Source organism: Pieris rapae, chromosome 18 (genome assembly GCF_905147795.1).
Source record: "Pieris rapae chromosome 18, ilPieRapa1.1, whole genome shotgun sequence".
Lineage (NCBI taxonomy): Eukaryota > Metazoa > Arthropoda > Insecta > Lepidoptera > Pieridae > Pieris > Pieris rapae.
The window spans coordinates 7,531,187-7,550,862 of record NC_059526.1 but is presented as its reverse complement, the minus strand read 5'-3'; the positions used below and the strand labels follow the sequence as shown (position 1 = coordinate 7,550,862).

Sequence of the window (19,676 nt, the reverse complement as noted above, 5' to 3'; positions counted from 1 at the left end):
ATGAGAACTAAATTTAAAGTATTGAACAAATCACTAGTTTAGTAATCTACGGCTTTAAACTTACCATAGTCGTACCCAGCAACGCGCTAACGAAGTTATGAAAACGAAGCGAACTAAGGATATATTTAATTAATTTATTTATTCAATTACAGACCATACATGGCTAAACTCATACTAAAAATAGACTACAATATATAAGTATACAATATTAATTAAAAATAACATAATACACAGTATATAGTAACCTCTAATACCTTCCAAGTATACCCTCAAATCAGAGTATACTACCGCTATACGCCCACTAAATAGGTCGCTCTCCGGGGAAGAGTCGAGAAACCCATTAAGCATCGAGAGTAATCGAGGAATGGGAGCTTGTTGACGCTGGACAGTGCGAGCCGATCGCACAGCAAAGAGGTTATGTTTCCGGCAGCGGTAATAATTGTCCGGAACGTACAGTCTGATGATTTCTCCCATCAAGTATGCGATTTCCGTTTCATTTTTTATAACGTTTAGACCAAAGACATATACAATTTCTGAACCTTTATAGTACGCCAATAGTACGTTCAGGCTCATCAGTGATTTAACTGTAGGTTCCTCCCGTTAGGTTGGCAAAACAGAAAAGAGCGTTATTTTTAAAACGCCAGCATCGCACTTGGCAATCGCGAGCTGGCATTGTGAGGCTGTTCAAAGTGTCACAGTATACATGTCGCACAAAGTCAGAGAGCTAATTGAATCTCTAGACAGCTAATTAAAGATCGATATTTAATAAAGTCGCAAGAATTTGAACTCTGACCGAAAGCTAGCGTGTTGGTAAAACAAGCAACACACACTTTAAGTTAGTGAATCTTAACCATCCAGGGCGTATACTCTGTAATATTTTTAGTATTTTGTTCCTGATAGTTACTGAATATCATGTTTTTTTTTGATTAAACATCTGATAACAGTTAAGTTGATGACACTCGATATTTTAGAGACAGCGTAAGAAAAAAGTAGTTATTTGAGCTTCAATTATAAATTATCAGATTACAATTTACTTATTATGCGAAAATTAATCTTCTTTTTTTTAATGTATTTTATATCTTACTACAAAATACTTTTCATATGAAATATCTTAATAGTCTAAAGATTGTACGATAAAACTCGGTGATTCATTATCAAACAAATAATAATTACAATGCGTAGGTAATAATAATTTATGAGATAATATGTAATCTTTAGACTTTAACACTTTACTGCTAGATGATTATTAATTTTAAAAATTATTTATACATTTCTACAATTCGATGTATAGATTTCAAAACAACGAGAATTTCAAACACGACCTGTTTTACAGGTTTACAATGTAAGTCAATAGAGGGCGCAACAAATTTCAAAGGTTCCGTATATTTAGTTTTTATTTAAATTTGTTTATTAGTTGATTACAGTTTATAGTACTTGTAAAGGAACAATCTAGCGTTGGGTTGTCGATTAAAAAGTAAAAAGATAGTAAAGTAATTGAAATATAAGTTTATGATTAAATTAATAATTTATTCGTAATTTATTAAACTAGAACACGCGGGATTTTAATCTTGTTAAATAATTTATTTGCAGAGCGTAAATTAATATCTAGTGCTTTAAAAACTCGGAGTGCGGACTTACGCATATAACGTTTATACCATAAAATGAAATTTTTAAACATTCCCTTGAAATAACTTATTACATTCTATAATAATAATCTGGGGCATTAATGATTATTTTATGACATAATTGGTATAAAATAATCCTTGGAAGCACTTGAAGGTTAATACGCTTATAATATTTTTATCATAACTAAATATTACTTCGATTTCTACGCATGGTAGTAGCATGCAAACATGTCGCCGTCTAATACTTTATTATTATTTCTTATTGGCATAACTTTTAATAATGCTGCAAGAATTCTGGGTGTATTTCCTACTCCGGCTATCAGTCATCAAGGTGCATTTCGACCCATCATACATGAGCTTGCAAGACGTGGACACCAAGTAACAGTTCTTACTACGGATCCAGCGTTTCCTAAAGACAAACCACTCCCGAACTTAACGGAAATTGACGTCCATGAACTGTCGTATGCTGATAAAGACGAATGGCTTGAAAAATCTGAAAACTCAAAAGAAGGTTTCTTCAAAGAGCTTAAGAAGATATTTGAAAGAATGACTGTTTTGGTTGAAATGCAGATTCAAGTACCCGAATTCAAGGAGTTGTATAAACAGAAGTTTGATTTGTTGTTAATTGAAGCTTACGTTCGTCCACTGTTGGGATTAGGTCACGTGTTTAACGTACCGGTTATCCATATCAGCTCTTTGGGAGGTGGACCTTTTACTTATAGTTCCTTTGGAGCACCGTCTCATCCACTTTTGTACCATTCAGTGATTTCTCAGAGGCTCTATAACCTTACGCTCATCGAAAAGGCACAAGAGCTGTTCAAGAATTATTTTGTTGAATACCTCCTTGCACAAACCGAGGAGTTTGATTACGAAATGATGAAACGAAATTTCGGTGAAGATGTGCCAAACTTCGAGGAGCTACAGAAAAATGTACAGCTATTACTGTTGAATGAACATCCCATTTGGGCTAATAACCGTCCAGTGCCACCAAACATAATATTTGTTGGAGGTATTCATCAGCCGCAGGAGCAGGAGCTTTCTAAGGTACTTTATTCTGTCAACGTATTATATATTTTAAGAAGGACAGATTTGTTTTTACAGGACGCCGGATTACATGTTGACGGCTCATATACTTTTAAATGAAACCACTGTTCATGCTCCTCAACACTCGCGATTACAGAAGGATTGCAAGTGTATAGCGGTCTTTTAAAATCTGTATACTATTTTCTTGAACCATAAGTCGTTTTTGTTGGTAAATCGGAAGTGCGTGTCACGGAAAATATCAGGATACAAAATCAGAATCCGGTTGATGTCACGTTTTAAACCAGAAAGAGACTAAAAGCTACTATTTATCATTCCAGGAGCTAAAACATGTCTTGGATTCGTCAAAAAATGGTGTTATCTATGTCAGTTTTGGTACAAGTGTGAAGGCATCCGTGCTTCCGCCAGAAAGAATTGGAGCCATGGTAAAAGTACTGTCTCAATTACCTTATGATGTTCTGTGGAAGTGGGACAAGGATGACATACCTGGAAAAGGCAAAAATATTAAACTTTTCAAATGGTTCCCACAGTCTTCTCTTCTTAGTAAGTAAAATCTATTAACTGTCGTAAGTTGCTTTTTGGTTAAACAAAGTTACTTCTAACCTCCATTAAACCAAACCATTTTTTAATTCAATGAATGCTTTAATCTTATTTTATACACTTTTCAGAACATCCAAATGTCAAGCTATTCATCACCCAAGGAGGTTTACAATCAACGGATGAAGCTATAAATGCAGCAGTACCCCTCCTGGGGATACCGATGCTTGGTGATCAGTGGTACAACGTGGAGAAATATGTACATCACAAAATTGGCCTTCAGCTCGATATTTATCAGCTGACAGAGGAAACCTTTAGGAATGCAATTGAAAGTCTAATTGGGGATAAGAGGTATACGATTTTTATTTATATAAGATGTAGTCCTTACATATGAAATAGACGTTTTGTCGTATTGCCAGTTTGGCCTCAAATTTCTCCTCTTTGGTTAGGAATTCTAAATTTATTTTTTTACAGCTATTTACTAGTGCATTTGTTTTTCAGAAACCATGTTTTATTTCATTTTCCCGTTTTAATTTATTTTACTTTGCGTCACTCTACTTATAATAAAATATCGCGTTATTTAAGAGTACGAGTTCCACCGTGGCACCAGTGCTATATAAACTACTTGAAGGATTAATAATGTGGGTCAGCTTCGCAAAAAAAAATCTTTTGAAAATGTCAACATGCATAACAAGCCCTGAAGACGACTGGAGACCAAAGTTGATAACGTAGAATTGAAGGCTATTGTGGAAGCGGATCCACCGAAACTACGTCTCAGTTAGCTGCAGGCTGTGGTAAAGAAAATGTATTGATCCACTTGATGCGAATTGGGATGGTGGAAAAGCTTGAATGGTGGGTGCCTCACGTATTTAGTGGAGCAAATCGACAAAAGCGCGTCGACTGCTGCGTTACTTTACTCAACCGGTAGAAGGGATTTGAAATCAAATGATTATCTGTTATGAAAAGTGGATCCTCTACGTTAATCGGAAGCGTTCATTGCAATGGCTCAATCCAGCCGAAGCAGCCAAATCGTGTCCCAAGCGTTAACTTACTCCGAGCGGCCAAAAATGAATGGCGATGACCAGACGATTACGCCAGATGTCTTTTTTCAACAACTGTAAACCATGATGGAACAGCTGTTAAACAACCAAGGCCGGTCAATCGCTCTAGGCCACACACTGCTCAATAGACTGCTACTTTATTAGACGGCCTTCAATTGGAATGTCTAAAACATCCACCGTACTCATCGGACCTCGCTCCAACAGATTACAATTTTTTCCGAATTGGGATAACTTTTTGCAAGGTAAAAAATTCAACTCTGATAGGTGTTCGAGGCCAGTCGAAACCGCCTACAAAGATTTTATTGATTCCCGTCCAAAGTTTTAAGCAAAGGTATCAATGAACTACCTATCTAAATATATGTTTATTGGTATAATATAGCAAAAGTGCATAGATAGCCATGGTAGATACTTTAATTACATATATTATTCTATTTAAAGAAAGTCTTGTTCCTCCCAAAACGCCAATTTCATATGTAAGGTGCCTAATATTTGTTTCAGTTAAAAAAAGTCTCAAATTGATAACGGCTAACGTCTTTAAGTGAAACATAAACCAATATCACCATTTTAACAAAGACACTGTTGTGTCTTTTCATCACAGCATAAATAAAATGTGATATGAACATGATTATTTTTATTTCTCAATTTAAAGTGTTGTTGAAGAAACAAAACGCCTTTACGTATTTTTCAGCATAACTAAGTATTATTATGTATTATATTATACAAACGCCTGATAAAATTCGTAATAAATGACACAAACTAGATTCTTATTAATATATATTATTGATATATTAATAAATAATTCATTATATCAAGCTCTCCGAGCAAGAGGCTGACCTCTCTTTCTATTCTCTGGTGGGGCTTTCCACCTTTTTGCCTTTCCTTCTTCAGACAAATGGTGTGGCCCAACCTTTTCCATTAAGGTGTTAAACAATGGGAAAGTGCATTAACGGCGATTAATATCTTGCTTCTTTTAGTTCCTTTCATTTTTAACAAAGAAGAGACAATTTTCACCTCGCCAGTCACAGCCTTCGCGGCCATCACGGCCATTCCGAGCACGAAAATCAGAGCAAAAGCTTGAAAATGAAAAAAAAAATCTCTCTTAATCATAAAGTGTTTCATCGCTTTTTCTCCTCTTCTTCTTTTTTAAATGACGCACATGTTTCGTATATTTCTAGTGATTAAGGAAAATCATACAAGACAATATATTTTAAAAACTATACTGTATTATTTTTATTCAAATCAATTGTTCCTGATGATGCTTATTAGGTTACCCAGAATGCCATTTAGTTCAAAGGTAGCAGTTAGAATTTTTAACTAGTTTCAAAGCATTATCACTCTTTTTATCGATTTAAGGATTTAGGCATAACTATTGTATCGGTATTATGAACGTCTACCAATATTTTAACGTTAACTAATATTTATATTTCAGTTACAAAGAGAACATAGTAAAATTACGTTCTCTTATGAGAGAGCATCCGGTTGGACCCTTGGAACTGGCCATGTGGGGGATTGAGCATATACTTAAGTATGGTGGAAGTCATTTAAAATCACCAGCCGCTGGCATGTCGCTAATGGAATATTACGAAGTACCACTGCTATTGGCCGCATCTGCTATATTAATCACTGCTATAGCTGTGATGATATTCACTGCTATATTTATTTGGAGAATGGTTAAATGCTGTTTTAAATCTAGGGTAACTATTGAGCAATTTAAGTAAAATAGTTTTGAAAATTTAACTAGGTGGCAACACTATATATGAAGGTGATTGTAACTAAGTGTTCTTGCTGTCATTCATCTTCTTACCAAATAAAAAGTTATATTTGTGCTAATTACTATCGTTTCTTTGATAAACGACCCATAATCCTTCAGGTTATGGGCCCAGTAGATTCTGCAATTGAAAGTTTTAAGAAAAATAGCAAAGAAAAAGTTACAATCGTATTGTGAAGAAATTGACAAAATAACCTCAAAATGGATTCAATGCGGTCAATAAACTTAGAAAAATTTGATGGAAATAACTTTAGGCAATGGAAATTCCAGATAAAGTGTGCCCTAAAAGCAAAAGGGATTGATATTTCAGTGCCTAAACCGGCTGGAAATAATGTTGAATGGACAAAGAATGATGGCATGGCCATGTTTATTATAACATCTTCGATGGACTTTAAACAAATAACTTTAATAGAAAATTGTGAAACTGCTAAGGAAATAATGACAAAACTTGAATCAATATACGAACAGAAGAGTGAATTATGTAAAATGTTGATCCATGAAAAGTTTTATCAGTATAAAATGTCTACAAATGACAGTGTAGCTCAACACATTTCTAAAGTGGAATCATTGGCCAAGCAGTTAAAAGAAAGTGGCGAAAGTATTAGTGAAATGGCTGTGATAACAAAAATACTTGGAACACTGCCTCATAAGTATAGATCACTCCGTCAAGCGTGGATGTCTTTGGATCTAGAGCAACAGACTCTTGTCAATCTCACTGCTCGTTTGTTAGATGAAGAAGCTAGTTTACAGTGTGAAGAAGAACAAGAAACCGCTCTTCTTGTGGCTAAGAAAGGATGTAAAAATAGCCCAAAACAAAGTGAGCTGAATAGAAATGCTAGTAATTCAAATCAAAATAAAAACAGTAAACACAGATTTGAATGTTATAATTGTGGGAAACGAGGACATTTTTCTCGAGAATGTCGTGCTCCAAAGAAATCCAAGTATAGAAAACCTCAACAGGAAGGTGCAGACTTGTTAGCGTTTAATGTAGAAACCAAATTCCATGAAGCTGAAGACAATGTGTGGTTTTTAGACAGTGGTGCCTCTGCACATATGACCTATAGAAAGGAGTTCTTTGTAGAACTATTGGAATGTAACCAGAAATCATTGACATTAGGAAACAAACAATCAGTGGAAGTGGCTGGCATTGGCAAGGTGTTAATAAAGAGATGTGTCAATGGACAGTGGGAGAACAGTGAACTACATGATGTATTGTATGTTCCGAATTTGCGACGAAATCTGTTCTCAGAAGGTGTGATAATGCGTAAATCATATATCATTATCAAGAAAGACTCTGGTGCATTCATTTACAAAGGAAATGACTTGGTAATGTGTGCAACAATAACAGAAAATAATTTATACGAATTGAAAATTAAAGCTGTGGTCTCAGATACATGTAACTTAGTTCAAAGTGATCAAAATAACATTAAAATGTGGCATGAAAGACTGGGACATGTTAACCTAAAACAAATCAAGAGTATGAGTGCTGATAATGTGGTAGAAGGCTTGAAACTGAATAACAGTGATAAAACTGATTTTGTTTGTGAAGCATGTGCATATGGAAAGCAGTGCAGATTTCCATTTCACAAATCTATACGAGGAGAACTACAGCCAGGTGACCTTGTATATAGTGATGTCTGTGGACCTATGAGTCATACATCTATCCAAGGTATGAGATACTTTATATTATTTAAGGATGCTGCTACAAGTTACAGGCATGTATATTTTGTCAAACATAAAAGTGATGTGATGGACATATTCATGAAATACAATGCTTTGATCAAAAATAAGTACATGCATAGTGTCAGAATATTGCATACTGATAATGGAAGAGAGTATGTGAATAAAACCTTCAATGACTATCTCAGCAAAGAAGGTATAATTCATGAGTGTACTGCGCCATATACACCAGAACAAAATGGGCGTGCTGAAAGAGAGAACCGTACCATTGTGGAGAGTGCACGTTCAATGTTGTACGCAAGGGATGTGTCACTGGAATTATGGGCTGAGGCTGTGAATTGTGCAGTATATTTATTAAACCGGACTTCCTCCAGCCAAACTCCTAAGAAAACACCATTTGAATTATGGAACGGCATCAAACCTCATATAGGCCATGTGAAGGTGTTTGGAAGTATTGGATATGTCCATATTCCTAATCAGCTAAGAACTAAACTTGACAAAAAGAATGAGAAAATGATACTAATTGGGTATGATAATAACAATTACAGGATGTTCAATCCAGAAACCAAAAAGGTTAAAATATCAAGAAATGTAATTTTTGAAGAACATAATGTTCCAGAGATAAGGAAGAATATTACACAAATATACATTGACGATGAAGTGAAGACATTAGGACAACAAAATCAAATGCAAGAAACAAATGTAGAGGATACTCTTGTGGAAACTTCATCATCAGAGAATGAAGATACCATGTTGAGTTGTAATAGTAATGACCCTACATATGAACCTTCTCAAGAATTAGATGATGATTTAATTCAAAGCAACATAAATTTGAGACCAAGGATTAATAGACGTTTTGAAGCAAACCTAATTGAACTGTCACTGCCACAAACGTATGCTGAAGCAATGAAAAGTCCACAAAGAAACGACTGGTTGAAAGCTATTGATGAAGAATTGCTTGCACATGAAGAGAATAATACTTGGACTCCAGTAGAGAGGTCTGGTCAACGTACGCTTACTACAAAGTGGGTTTTTGCTATAAAAAAGGATGAAAATGATCAGGTAAAACGGTTTAAAGCTCGTTTATGTGCACGCGGATTTAATCAAATAAAAGATATTGACTATCAAGAAATATTCTCTCCAACAACGAGATATGACTCTATAAGAATTATCCTTTCTATTGCAGCTAAATATAATTTAGAAATTCAACAGTTTGATGTAAAGACTGTTTTTTTGAACGGGTATTTGGAAGAGAATATTTTTATAGAAGTACCAGAAGGAATTTCATTTAAAAATGATTGTATCCTAAAACTTAATAAATCACTGTATGGACTTAAACAGGCGTCTCGTTGTTGGAATAGAAGATTCACTGAGTTTTTAATAAAATATGGTTTTGTGCAATCTCAGGCTGACAGTTGTGTTTATGTAGGTATTTTCAATGGGGTGAAAGTATTCATAATAATTTATGTTGATGATGCACTTGTAGTCTCTTCCAGTTCCTCAATGATTAAAAGAGTTATAGAATATTTGAAACAAACATTTAAAATAAAAGAATTAAAATTGAAATATTTTGTGGGAATGGAAATAGAGAGAGTAAATAATTGTATCTGTATTTATCAAAGAGATTACATTGAAAAATTAATAGAGAAGTTTTGTATGAGTGATTCAAATCCTGCCAGTACCCCTGCAGATGTAAATGTTGTTATTTCAAAGAAAATGGATGAAAATATTATTAATTTTCCATACAGAGAAGCTATAGGGTCCTTGTTATTTTTGAGCTCTGTTTCAAGGCCTGACATTTCTTTTGCTGTAAATGTTTTGAGTAGATATGTAAACGATCCAAGTCAACAACATGTAAATGCCATTAAACGTGTTATTAGATACCTAATAAATACTAAAGATTTATGTATATGTTATGGAGAAAGTAGTGATCTCACTGGCTATTCGGATTCAGATTTTGCAGGTGATGTAGACACGCGTAAGTCTACTACAGGTTATATTTTTAATATGAATGGGGGACCTATAACATGGTGTAGCCAGAAACAGAAGACTACTGCTCTCTCCACAACTGAAGCAGAATTTGTAGCTGCTTGTGAAGCTGCAAAAGAGATATTATGGTTACAGCAATTATTATTAGATTTAGGTGAAAATATTACATCTGTTCCATTGTATGTTGATAATCAGAGTGCAATTAAGTTAATTAGCAATCCTGTTTATCATAAGAAAACCAAACACATAGATGTGAAATTTAATTTTATAAGGGAAAAGGTTGAGTTGGGTGTAATTAAACTAAATTATATTCCTAGTAACAGTCAATTAGCAGATATGTTAACTAAAGCGTTACCAACTCAAGCTTTTATCTATTTAAGAGATCACATTTTGTTTTTCTTTTCACAACTCTAATTTCAGTAGGAGTTTATTTTTTTTTATATTTGTACCTAGTTTAAATTTTAGTGGGAGTATTGAGCAATTTAAGTAAAATAGTTTTGAAAATTTAACTAGGTGGCAACACTATATATGAAGGTGATTGTAACTAAGTGTTCTTGCTGTCATTCATCTTCTTACCAAATAAAAAGTTATATTTGTGCTAATTACTATCGTTTCTTTGATAAACGACCCATAATCCTTCAGTAACGAAGAAAAAGATTAAATCGAACTGATCCATTGTAAAGAACGTTTTTATTCATAAACTATTTTATAGAACTAGAAGACATAAATATAGAACTCGCGCAGATACGCTGTTTTTATTGTATTATTCTCAATTATATCATCAAAGCCTGGATTTATTAAATTTGTTTATTGCCATGAACTAATACTGACATGATTGAAAGTCATTTATTTGCCAAATTGTTCGTATTCATGAAAAATAATCGAGAGCTTTATATAAAGACTAGCTGAACTGCCAAACGTTGTTTTGCCATTATATATTTTTACTTCAATATAAAGATCTACAATAATAAAAAATAGGGTTTGATTGTATAGGGGTGAAATTTAGGGTTTGTATTTAATTTTGTATGCTGTATCATAAACAAATAAAAACAAAAAAAAAACAAAAAAAAAAATATTTTTTTAGGTTTTTTGGGGTGCACATCACTTAAGGGTTTGAAAGAAGAAGCCGATTCTAAAACTTACAGAATATGCATAAAAAATTTCATAAGAATCGGTCGAGCTGTTTCGGAGGAGTATGGGAACGAACATATAATGTTACACATACATTATATGTTAAAGATAAAGTTTTGCTGATGATTTAAAAATCTTTTCAAAATTTAAAAGTATGTCAGTCTGTGAACACTTACAGGATATTACAGGAGTGCTTAATTGGAGAAGAGTAAACAATTGAATAATGTTCTGCTGTAAGCATTACTCGAACTAGGGTTCTTCTCAATTATAGAAATACTATTGGCATAACTTTGCTAAAGGTAGTTTGCATAGGAACAACGACATCAAAAGGAATTTCTCAAATTCCTCGAAGCTCAAGTGTTTTCCATATCTGGAAATCTTTAATGAATACTGACCACACACAAATACTGATAGCGTTCATTCCGGCGTAATTTCATGACGTCGTAAATTATAGATACAGTTATTACAGAGTTCCTTAGTTCGATTAGTTCCTCAATACGCCCCCTATTACATACAAAACTGTATCAGTAAAATAATATAATCTTATAGATTGTAATAAAAATACTATTTATATGTAACTCGATTTACACTTATAAATGCGATTAAAAAAAATCAGTGGCGCTACAACCTCTTTAGGTCCTGATCTCAGATTTTTAAATCTGTTTCATGATCATTTTTTAAATCTTATAGGCGAGTAGGTGATCAGTCTCCAGTGCCTGACACACAGTAACTACAGTGACACACGTCGTCGACTTTTTAGTTCTGAGACATGTAGGTTTCCTCTCGATGTTTTCCTTCACCGTTCGAGCAAATGTTAAATGCGCACGTAGAAAGAAAGTCCACAGGTGCACAGCCCGGGCTTGAACCTACGACCTCAGGTATGAGAGTCGCACGCTGAAGGCCAACACTACTCTTAACCACAACTCTTAATAAACGCGATTAAAATAATTATACAATTTACAGTTACTATCTCCTCAAATAAAGACCGCAGAACGGAAGAGAACTGGCAACGAACTCATTATTTCGAATCAAAGTCTCTTGTTTACAAAATTTTTGCATTTCAACCAATACACATAAATTATGCAGTAATTAATTAAAATTAATAAAACATGATATAATGTTGATTTACTCATATATTGTTAACTTAAGAGGAACAAAATAACACAAGAATCAGTAGATGTTATTATTTTTTACAGAATCTAGATATAACTATTTATCTAAGATTGGTTCAATCAATAAAAACCGTTTGCACGAAAATGTCTTAGCTTGACAAGGGTCCGCTTTAATTACATCTATTGAATTCCTATTGACTTCGATTAATTACTGACAATTGGATTTTGTTGCAGGATCGTTAATTTTAGGTTTCTTAAAGCTAATAAAGATAAATATATTTAATTACTTAAGATGTCATATGGAACATGGTGTAATGGTTGCAGCTCCTTCCAAACATTAGGTAAAACAAAAACTTGACGAATAAAAAGAGTGGCGGAGAGTTTATTGCCAGTTCTCTTTTGTTCTACGCCCTTGATTTGAGGACTGGCAGTAAATGTAAAATTAGAAGCATTCAATGTTTATTTATTTTTTGACGTTCATAAGTATACATTGTGTTACCTACATGAATAAATGTTTTTTTTTTAAATTTTGTTTAGTGTAATTAATAAAAAATACTTAATCTAAATTATAATTTTTCTAACTAGACTGAAGAGTTTATATATTTATTTACGAGTTTACATTGTTAATCACATTACGACGGCACATTTTGACGAATGTCTAGAACGTAATAATTTATTACCGATTTTACGCGGAAATATTATGACCTTGAAATAATATTACCGCGTGATATTAATAGTGATACATACATGATCACTCTTTATTTGTATTATATTGTCGCATTAATTTTTATGATTATTGGTAGAATTACAATCTAAACTTAAACTGTCTTTATGGTTGTTGCCATCTATTTTAGGAAATTTAAATTCGATAAACGATTATTACAAACATTTTGTACAAATAATTTCCGTAGGATAATCCTTGTGATTTCTTAAGTAAAACAACTTGCAAAAGTTCTAAAAATCATAGAAATTTAGTGCATCAGCCGAGGTATTCAACATTTAAAAAAAAACATTAAAAACAGATGTTTTAAGACTAATTTTTTACAGCAAGCGATGTTAACGAAATGTGTAATTTTTTATTTATTTATAATTTTGGAAATAGCTATGCTATCTCCAGCTGTTATCAACATAGAGTAGTCTTTGCCTTCCGTTTGTTGACTCTATAACATAAATAATCATATAACTAATTCTATAAACACCAAATAAATCACGCAAACTTTGAATCTAACAGTGTTAAAATCAAGCGTCAAACGCTGGCAAACAACAAATTTTCAAGTACTTGGTATTCAGCTCACACGACTTTGACCGCTATATAATTTTAAATTAGATTCAAAACAGCTTGGGAATGTTTTGACGAACAATTAAACATGTTAGGTACGGAAATTTTGCATCTCTTCACTTAGGGCAATAGCTCACTATCGGCCAGGTCGCAGTGGACAGCAATATAGATAGCGAGACATTATTATGAAATCGTCATGTAGCACGCGCAGCAGGCAGAGCGCGGCGTTCCGATCGAGCCGCGGCAGCCAACGAGATTGAAGCGACGCATTTCCGGCCTGTGATTGGTCGCTCGCCGCTGCGGCCAATGAGGTCAAATGGAACAGTAGATAAACACTGAGCACTAGCCATCACGGCCGTGACGTCATTCTTATCAGTTTTCAGATGAAGAGTTTCACATCCGCAAATAATTAAAGAACTTGTTATCATATGGCTGAAAGTCGGTGAAGTGTGTGTGAAATAATCCCTTTCTAAAGCGTTCACATAGCAAAGTGTGAACCCAGTATTTATTTCTTTTATCAATTCGCTTCTTACTTGAGAGATACATAAGCTCTGCTTTTTTCACAACGTCCATTTTCACCGCTGTATATGCACTGACAAATGACGAATATAGCTGCAGTGTTGGCCGCGGTGCTTCGCCGCTAGTGCGTATTGCTTTTGTGTAAGATTTACTGCTCATCATTTACGTGATATCGAAAATGTTTTGAATTTAACAGGGGACATATATAACGTCATCATAATCCAGTTCCTAGTTCTAAATTAAAAGAGTTGAATGTTCTTCAACACGTCAAAAACACGGAAATAAATTAAGAACATAATAATATATTTATTGATAACATAATACAATATTCACTATATTCACGATATTTAGTAATTTTGTCCAGCAATATTGGTCTATATATCACCGTTATATTTTTATAATGACATTGATGATACGAGTAATTATTGTCTCTAATAATTATTCAGCATTATTTGTTTATGTTATCAAATTTCCTACGAGTGGCCTTGCTCGTACAAGTACAACAATGTGACGAAAACATCTTGTCTAACGAAATCGATGACGCGTATCAGACACGGATTTCCTGGTGATGGGTGTATGATGAACCTTTTGCCCTTCAAAAAACATAAATATGGCTAACACAGAAATGAGTTTGTACTATGCTACTAATCTTAATATACAGCCAAATTGTAATAAAACAAGCTAAGTTAAGTTAAGTACCTACGCATCAGAAAAAGTATTTAGTTAATATTAAGTTACTATCACTTAACATCAGGTGAGCCTCCTGCCCGTTTGGCCCCTGTTCTATAAAAAAAATACTATATAATTTCCGCGTGTTATATCAACAAATTACCATTGTTAACTTTTCCACTTACTATCATGACAGTTCCACTCTGTGAATGATATAAAAACTACAATATCTTGCCATAAAATGCTGACTAATGCAAAGTATTGCCTATTGAGCTAACGAACGGTCATAGATAAGAAATAATGACGACATGAGTATCACGATGACTAAAGTGATAATATTACAATTACAATAATGACATAGGATAAACAATATCAAAGACTCCAGACTTATCTCACCGTGATTGTGCTGGTTATGTTTTGGTTTTAGTATTTTTGTAAAAAAAATTTACTTTTAAATATATTTTATTATTATATAGAGTATATATTATTACGAATCAAATTGATATTTATGAATGTAGGTACATGAATGCAGATTTATAACTAGGACAACCAGCCTGCACATTTTAGATTTAGGCTTCAGATTTTGTGATCATTAAATGATAAAAATAAAATAAATTTTATTTTCAAAGTAAGCGAGTAGTTAGACTTCAAACAATGCTTTTATTGACCGAGCCGAGCACCGCGTTCTCATAACGAGCGAGGATTCAATGCGCACTTAGTAAAAAATCTAATAATATTTTATTCGAATTTTCTATTTATTGCTAATTCTCAAATCAAGACAGACAGACAATCCGACGCGAAGATAATGCGTAATTCATAAAGATTGCAGTGGAATTTCAGCGATGATCCGCAAAATTAACATAAAATGTTATCATCATAATTAATTAGGAAATAATTAATCAAAAATTAAATATAACGGCGTTTATTATCTGCGGTGCTGATTACGCCAAAAATAAAACACCTCTTGACCACGTGATCTTGTCCAGATAAAAGGGCAGTCTAACGCCATGGTATCGTAGTATAAGAAGTGAAGCAAGTCAGTGACAACAGACTAAGTAATTTCACAATGTATACACTAACAATTTTGGTATTATCATATGTTTTGACTGTAGCAAATACAGCAAAGATTCTCGCGGTGTTACCAACTCCATCCGTAAGCCATCAAGTTGTGTTTAGACCATTAATGCAAGAGTTAGCAAGAAGAGGACATGATCTAACAATCATAACAGCAGATCCGATATACACTGCCGGCAACGCTCCGAAAAATTATACAGAAATAGATGTTCATGATATATCATACAAAATCTGGATGGATGCTTTTACACACGGTGTTAGATTTGGCAAGAAAGATGACATGTTCGCACAGATGAGGAGTTTTACAGTTATTAATCCTAGCGTGGCAATTGCTCAATTTAAGGAAAAACAAATCCAAGATTTATACAAAAGAAAAGAAAAATTTGATTTGATATTCATCGAAGCCTGGGAAACACAAGGATATTATTATTCTCATATATTCAAAGCTCCAGTAATATTAATAAGTTCATTCGGTATGTTTGGAAATGAAGATGCTGCTGTAGGTGCTATGACGCACCCGTTTTTGTTTCCAAAACTAGTGCAACAAAGAACATATAATCTGACGTTTTGGGAGAAAGCTAAAGAGCTATACAGAAATTACTGGTTTCGGAAATTGTGGTCAACAATGGAAGAAAATGATCGTGATCTATGGGGACAGCTTTTGGGAGAAGAAGTGCCCGATTTCAAGGAAATAAATAATAATATTGATATGATGTTTATAAACGTTCATCCATTGTGGATTAGTAATCAACCGCTGCCGCCCAACATCATTACAATTTGGGGTATCTATAGAAACCAAAGAAAACCTTTACCTACGGTAAGTACTCAATATATAAAATTCTCGTGTCCTCATACTCCTCTGAAACGGCTCGACCGATTCTTATAATTTTTTTATGCATCGTCTGTAAGTCTAAGAATCTTTATTTCAAACCCTTAAGTTATAAGGCGTGTCCATGCCAAGATATTTTTTTATTTCTTAGATATTTTTATTTTTTTATGATACAACATACAAAAATACAAACAATTTTCACCCCTCTACAATCAAATCCAATTTTTATTATTGTAGATAGTTATTTTTATAGTAACGAAGTATAAACTATATCTATAGTTATATAGTTAATGTATTCTAGATGTATACGTTTGGCGGGCTTGTTGTTAAAAGTTATTTTTAATTTAAAATATTTTTTTAATTAATTCATATAATGTAATTCAAATATTTTTTATACTTTGAAAAATAATAATAAATAATAATTAATTTTTTTTCTTTCTCTTTTCGGAGTTCACTCCGAGGAAGGTTTATATGGAGAGAAAAATGGGAAAAATTGCTTAGTTAAATTTAAAAACTAGGATTCTATTTATTTAATTGTGACCACAACATTAAGGTTCAGTTTCACAATGTCCGGATAAGTTCCAAATAAGCTATTTATTACTTATTGGTAGCATAAACAGTATTTTTGCAATTTACGACTGTCAGATTCGTCATGAAAAGCGAAGTATATTATTCGGAACTTTTATCTTTCGAATAATTTATGTGTTACATAGCTATTTGGTACTTTATCCATACATTGTGAAACAGACCCTTAATATTATAAAAATTAACAAGACTTACGGGTTACGGTTGCCCATGCAAAATCGAAGCGAGTCATTTGTATAAAACAGTGACACCTTCTAAAAATTACTATATTTTGCAGGATCTTCAAAATTATCTCGACTCTTCCAAACACGGCGTGATTTACTTAAGTTTTGGTTCCAACGCGCACTCATCAGTTCTACCTCCTGAGTGGATACAATTATTGGTTCGGGTGTTCTCTAGATTAAAGTACGATGTCTTATGGAAATGGGAAAAACCAGAACTCCCTGGTAAATCGGAAAACATCAAGATATCAAAATGGCTACCACAATCAGATTTATTAAGTAAGTAACGAAGATCCCGCTGTCTGGTAAATATTTAGTTTTAAATATTTTAGTAAAACCTTTTTAAGTTATGTAAACGCGAATTCGTTACATATTTTATCTAAAACTCCATGCAGCAGAAGTCTAAATTAGTTTAACATTACTTTTAGATAAAATATTAGTTGATTGGTTTAACAAAATCAATATTTACTTATGTTTATTTCTAGTAGTTCAAATATATTACAATATATACATAGCATTAGATATCACGTAAAAAAATCATGTTTTTTTTAAATTTTAAGTAATTTTGTACATCTTTTAGGACATCCAAATGTAAAACTGTTCATCACGCAAGGTGGTTTGCAGTCCACTGATGAGGCTATCACTGCTGGAGTACCAACACTGGGAATGCCGATGCTTGGAGACCAGTGGTACAATTTAGAAAAACATGTTCATTTCAAAATTGGTAAAAAACTTGAAATGGAAACCCTCACTGAAGAAGAGTTAGAAACAGCCATTCATACTGTTATAAATGATCCCAGGTACGTTGATTAATAAGTAAATCTTAAAAGATAGAATTAGATTAGAGATTTTTTTTCTATAGAAAATTTGGGACGCTCACACTAATGAGTATTATTATTTTTAAAAACTTAAAGTTCTAATGCTCTTATAAAAAATCTTTTTGATATCACATTGACTAAATTTAAATCGTATATCGTTACTTATTGCGTAATTTTTCGTGTCCTCGTAATTTCCTTCAAGTTTTTGTGAGTTAAATAAATCGATAAAAGTATCAAAAACAGTTCGAAAAACAATGTACAATTCCGTAGTAAAATCACATTTATTATATTTGAACAAATTCAGGTTCCACAAAATAAATAAATTAAAATAATCTTTTTTATCGTACTCATACTTCCACTAAAAAACTATACATGGACACAAAAGTAATGGTCAGTAAGCAGCTGTATACACAAAATTCAATTACGTTTAAAAATTGTACATAACCAAATACACACGAGTATTAAATATTACTTCAATACGTAGACGGCATAACACTAATAATATAATCTATTTCGGAGCTAGTCCTTACAACTACTTGCCTCCTTGTAACTTCTCTTGACACGGGAAATTGTTCCAGTGCATTCCTTTTGAATACGCATACAAATGTTTTTTTGGTGATGAACTCTAATCTAATAACTTCGTACAACGGTGGTGTGATATATTTTAAACCTAATAGTAATAGTTAATAAGAGTGGCAGCAGTAGTGGCTTCAGTTTGCGATTCTCAACCTTGAGGTCGTAGGTTCGATCCCCGGCTGTGCACCAATAGACTTTGTGCGCTTTTATCATTCGCTCTATGGGTGAAAACATCGTGAGAAATCCGGCCTCCACCTACTTGCCTATTGCATTGACTAATGATCAGGGAACAGATATAGACATCTGAGGCCCAGTTGTATTGTATGATTTATTTATATATATATATTTATTTAATCTTAAAATAGAATATTTTTACAGTTACAAGGAAAATATATTAAAACTCCGTACACTCATGGAGGATCAGCCAGAGAGTGCGTTAGATCGCGCAGTGTGGTGGACAGAGTATGTGCTGCGCCATGGAGGGGCGAAGCACCTTCGATCTGCAAATGCTAATATGTCCTGGGTGGAGTTCTATGAAGTAGAATTTGTACTAAAAGCGGCATCTCTCTTACTGCTGTTATTGGTGCTTGGCATAGCTTTTTTGTACTACACGTATATAACTTTTGTAACGAAGCAAAAACTTAAAACACATTAAAGGGATATTAAAAATTCCGTGTAAAAAAATCTCAAAAAGAAGACTAAGCCCTTACTTTAAGTCAACGTAATTTATTTTTTAAATACATTTATTCAGAATAATAGAAAAGGTGACAATTATATATTTCTGGAATGTTTTTTTCTGTTTTCTTGCCTTTGCAAATAAGGTATCCCTGCTAATTTAAGTAACCCTTATTCAAAAAGATGTTTTTTGTCAGAATAATAAAAAGTCGATATGATTTTTGGGTAAATAGGGTAAATATTCATTAATTAATAAATTGGGAGGAAATGGGGAAGTATTATCCGTAATAGCAAAGCAACATTTAATCAAGTGGGATATTATTACACTTTCCGGCACGGCTCCCAACTTTTGAAACATTACTACTTCAAATTTCAAAGATATTAATTGCCCCTGCCTTTTTAATCATAAACGTGAGTGATGAAAGCTATAACATAAAACAACAGAATTAGGAACAATGTGTTAATATAAAAAGAACATTAACATTTT

General features: G+C 33.2%; 2 protein-coding genes across 2 annotated transcripts; both read left to right on the top strand.

Annotated features, from left to right (window-relative positions):
• Positions 1-1,808: 1,808 nt before the first annotated feature.
• On the top strand, positions 1,809-10,446 carry LOC123689950 (UDP-glucosyltransferase 2-like). The gene is made up of 5 exons (XM_045632070.1): positions 1,809-2,669; positions 2,987-3,209; positions 3,335-3,554; positions 5,694-5,958; positions 10,343-10,446. Exons 1-5 carry the CDS (start codon positions 1,854-1,856, stop codon positions 10,370-10,372), a joined length of 1,554 nt encoding a protein of 517 aa, XP_045488026.1. The 5' UTR covers positions 1,809-1,853; the 3' UTR covers positions 10,373-10,446.
• Positions 10,447-15,418: 4,972 nt separating this feature from the next.
• LOC111003292 (UDP-glycosyltransferase UGT5) lies at positions 15,419-19,303 on the top strand. The gene is made up of 4 exons (XM_022273721.2): positions 15,419-16,302; positions 17,177-17,399; positions 17,701-17,920; positions 18,893-19,303. The coding sequence occupies exons 1-4, from the start codon at positions 15,478-15,480 to the stop codon at positions 19,167-19,169; spliced, it is 1,545 nt and encodes a 514-aa protein (XP_022129413.2). The 5' UTR covers positions 15,419-15,477; the 3' UTR covers positions 19,170-19,303.
• Positions 19,304-19,676: the final 373 nt, after the last annotated feature.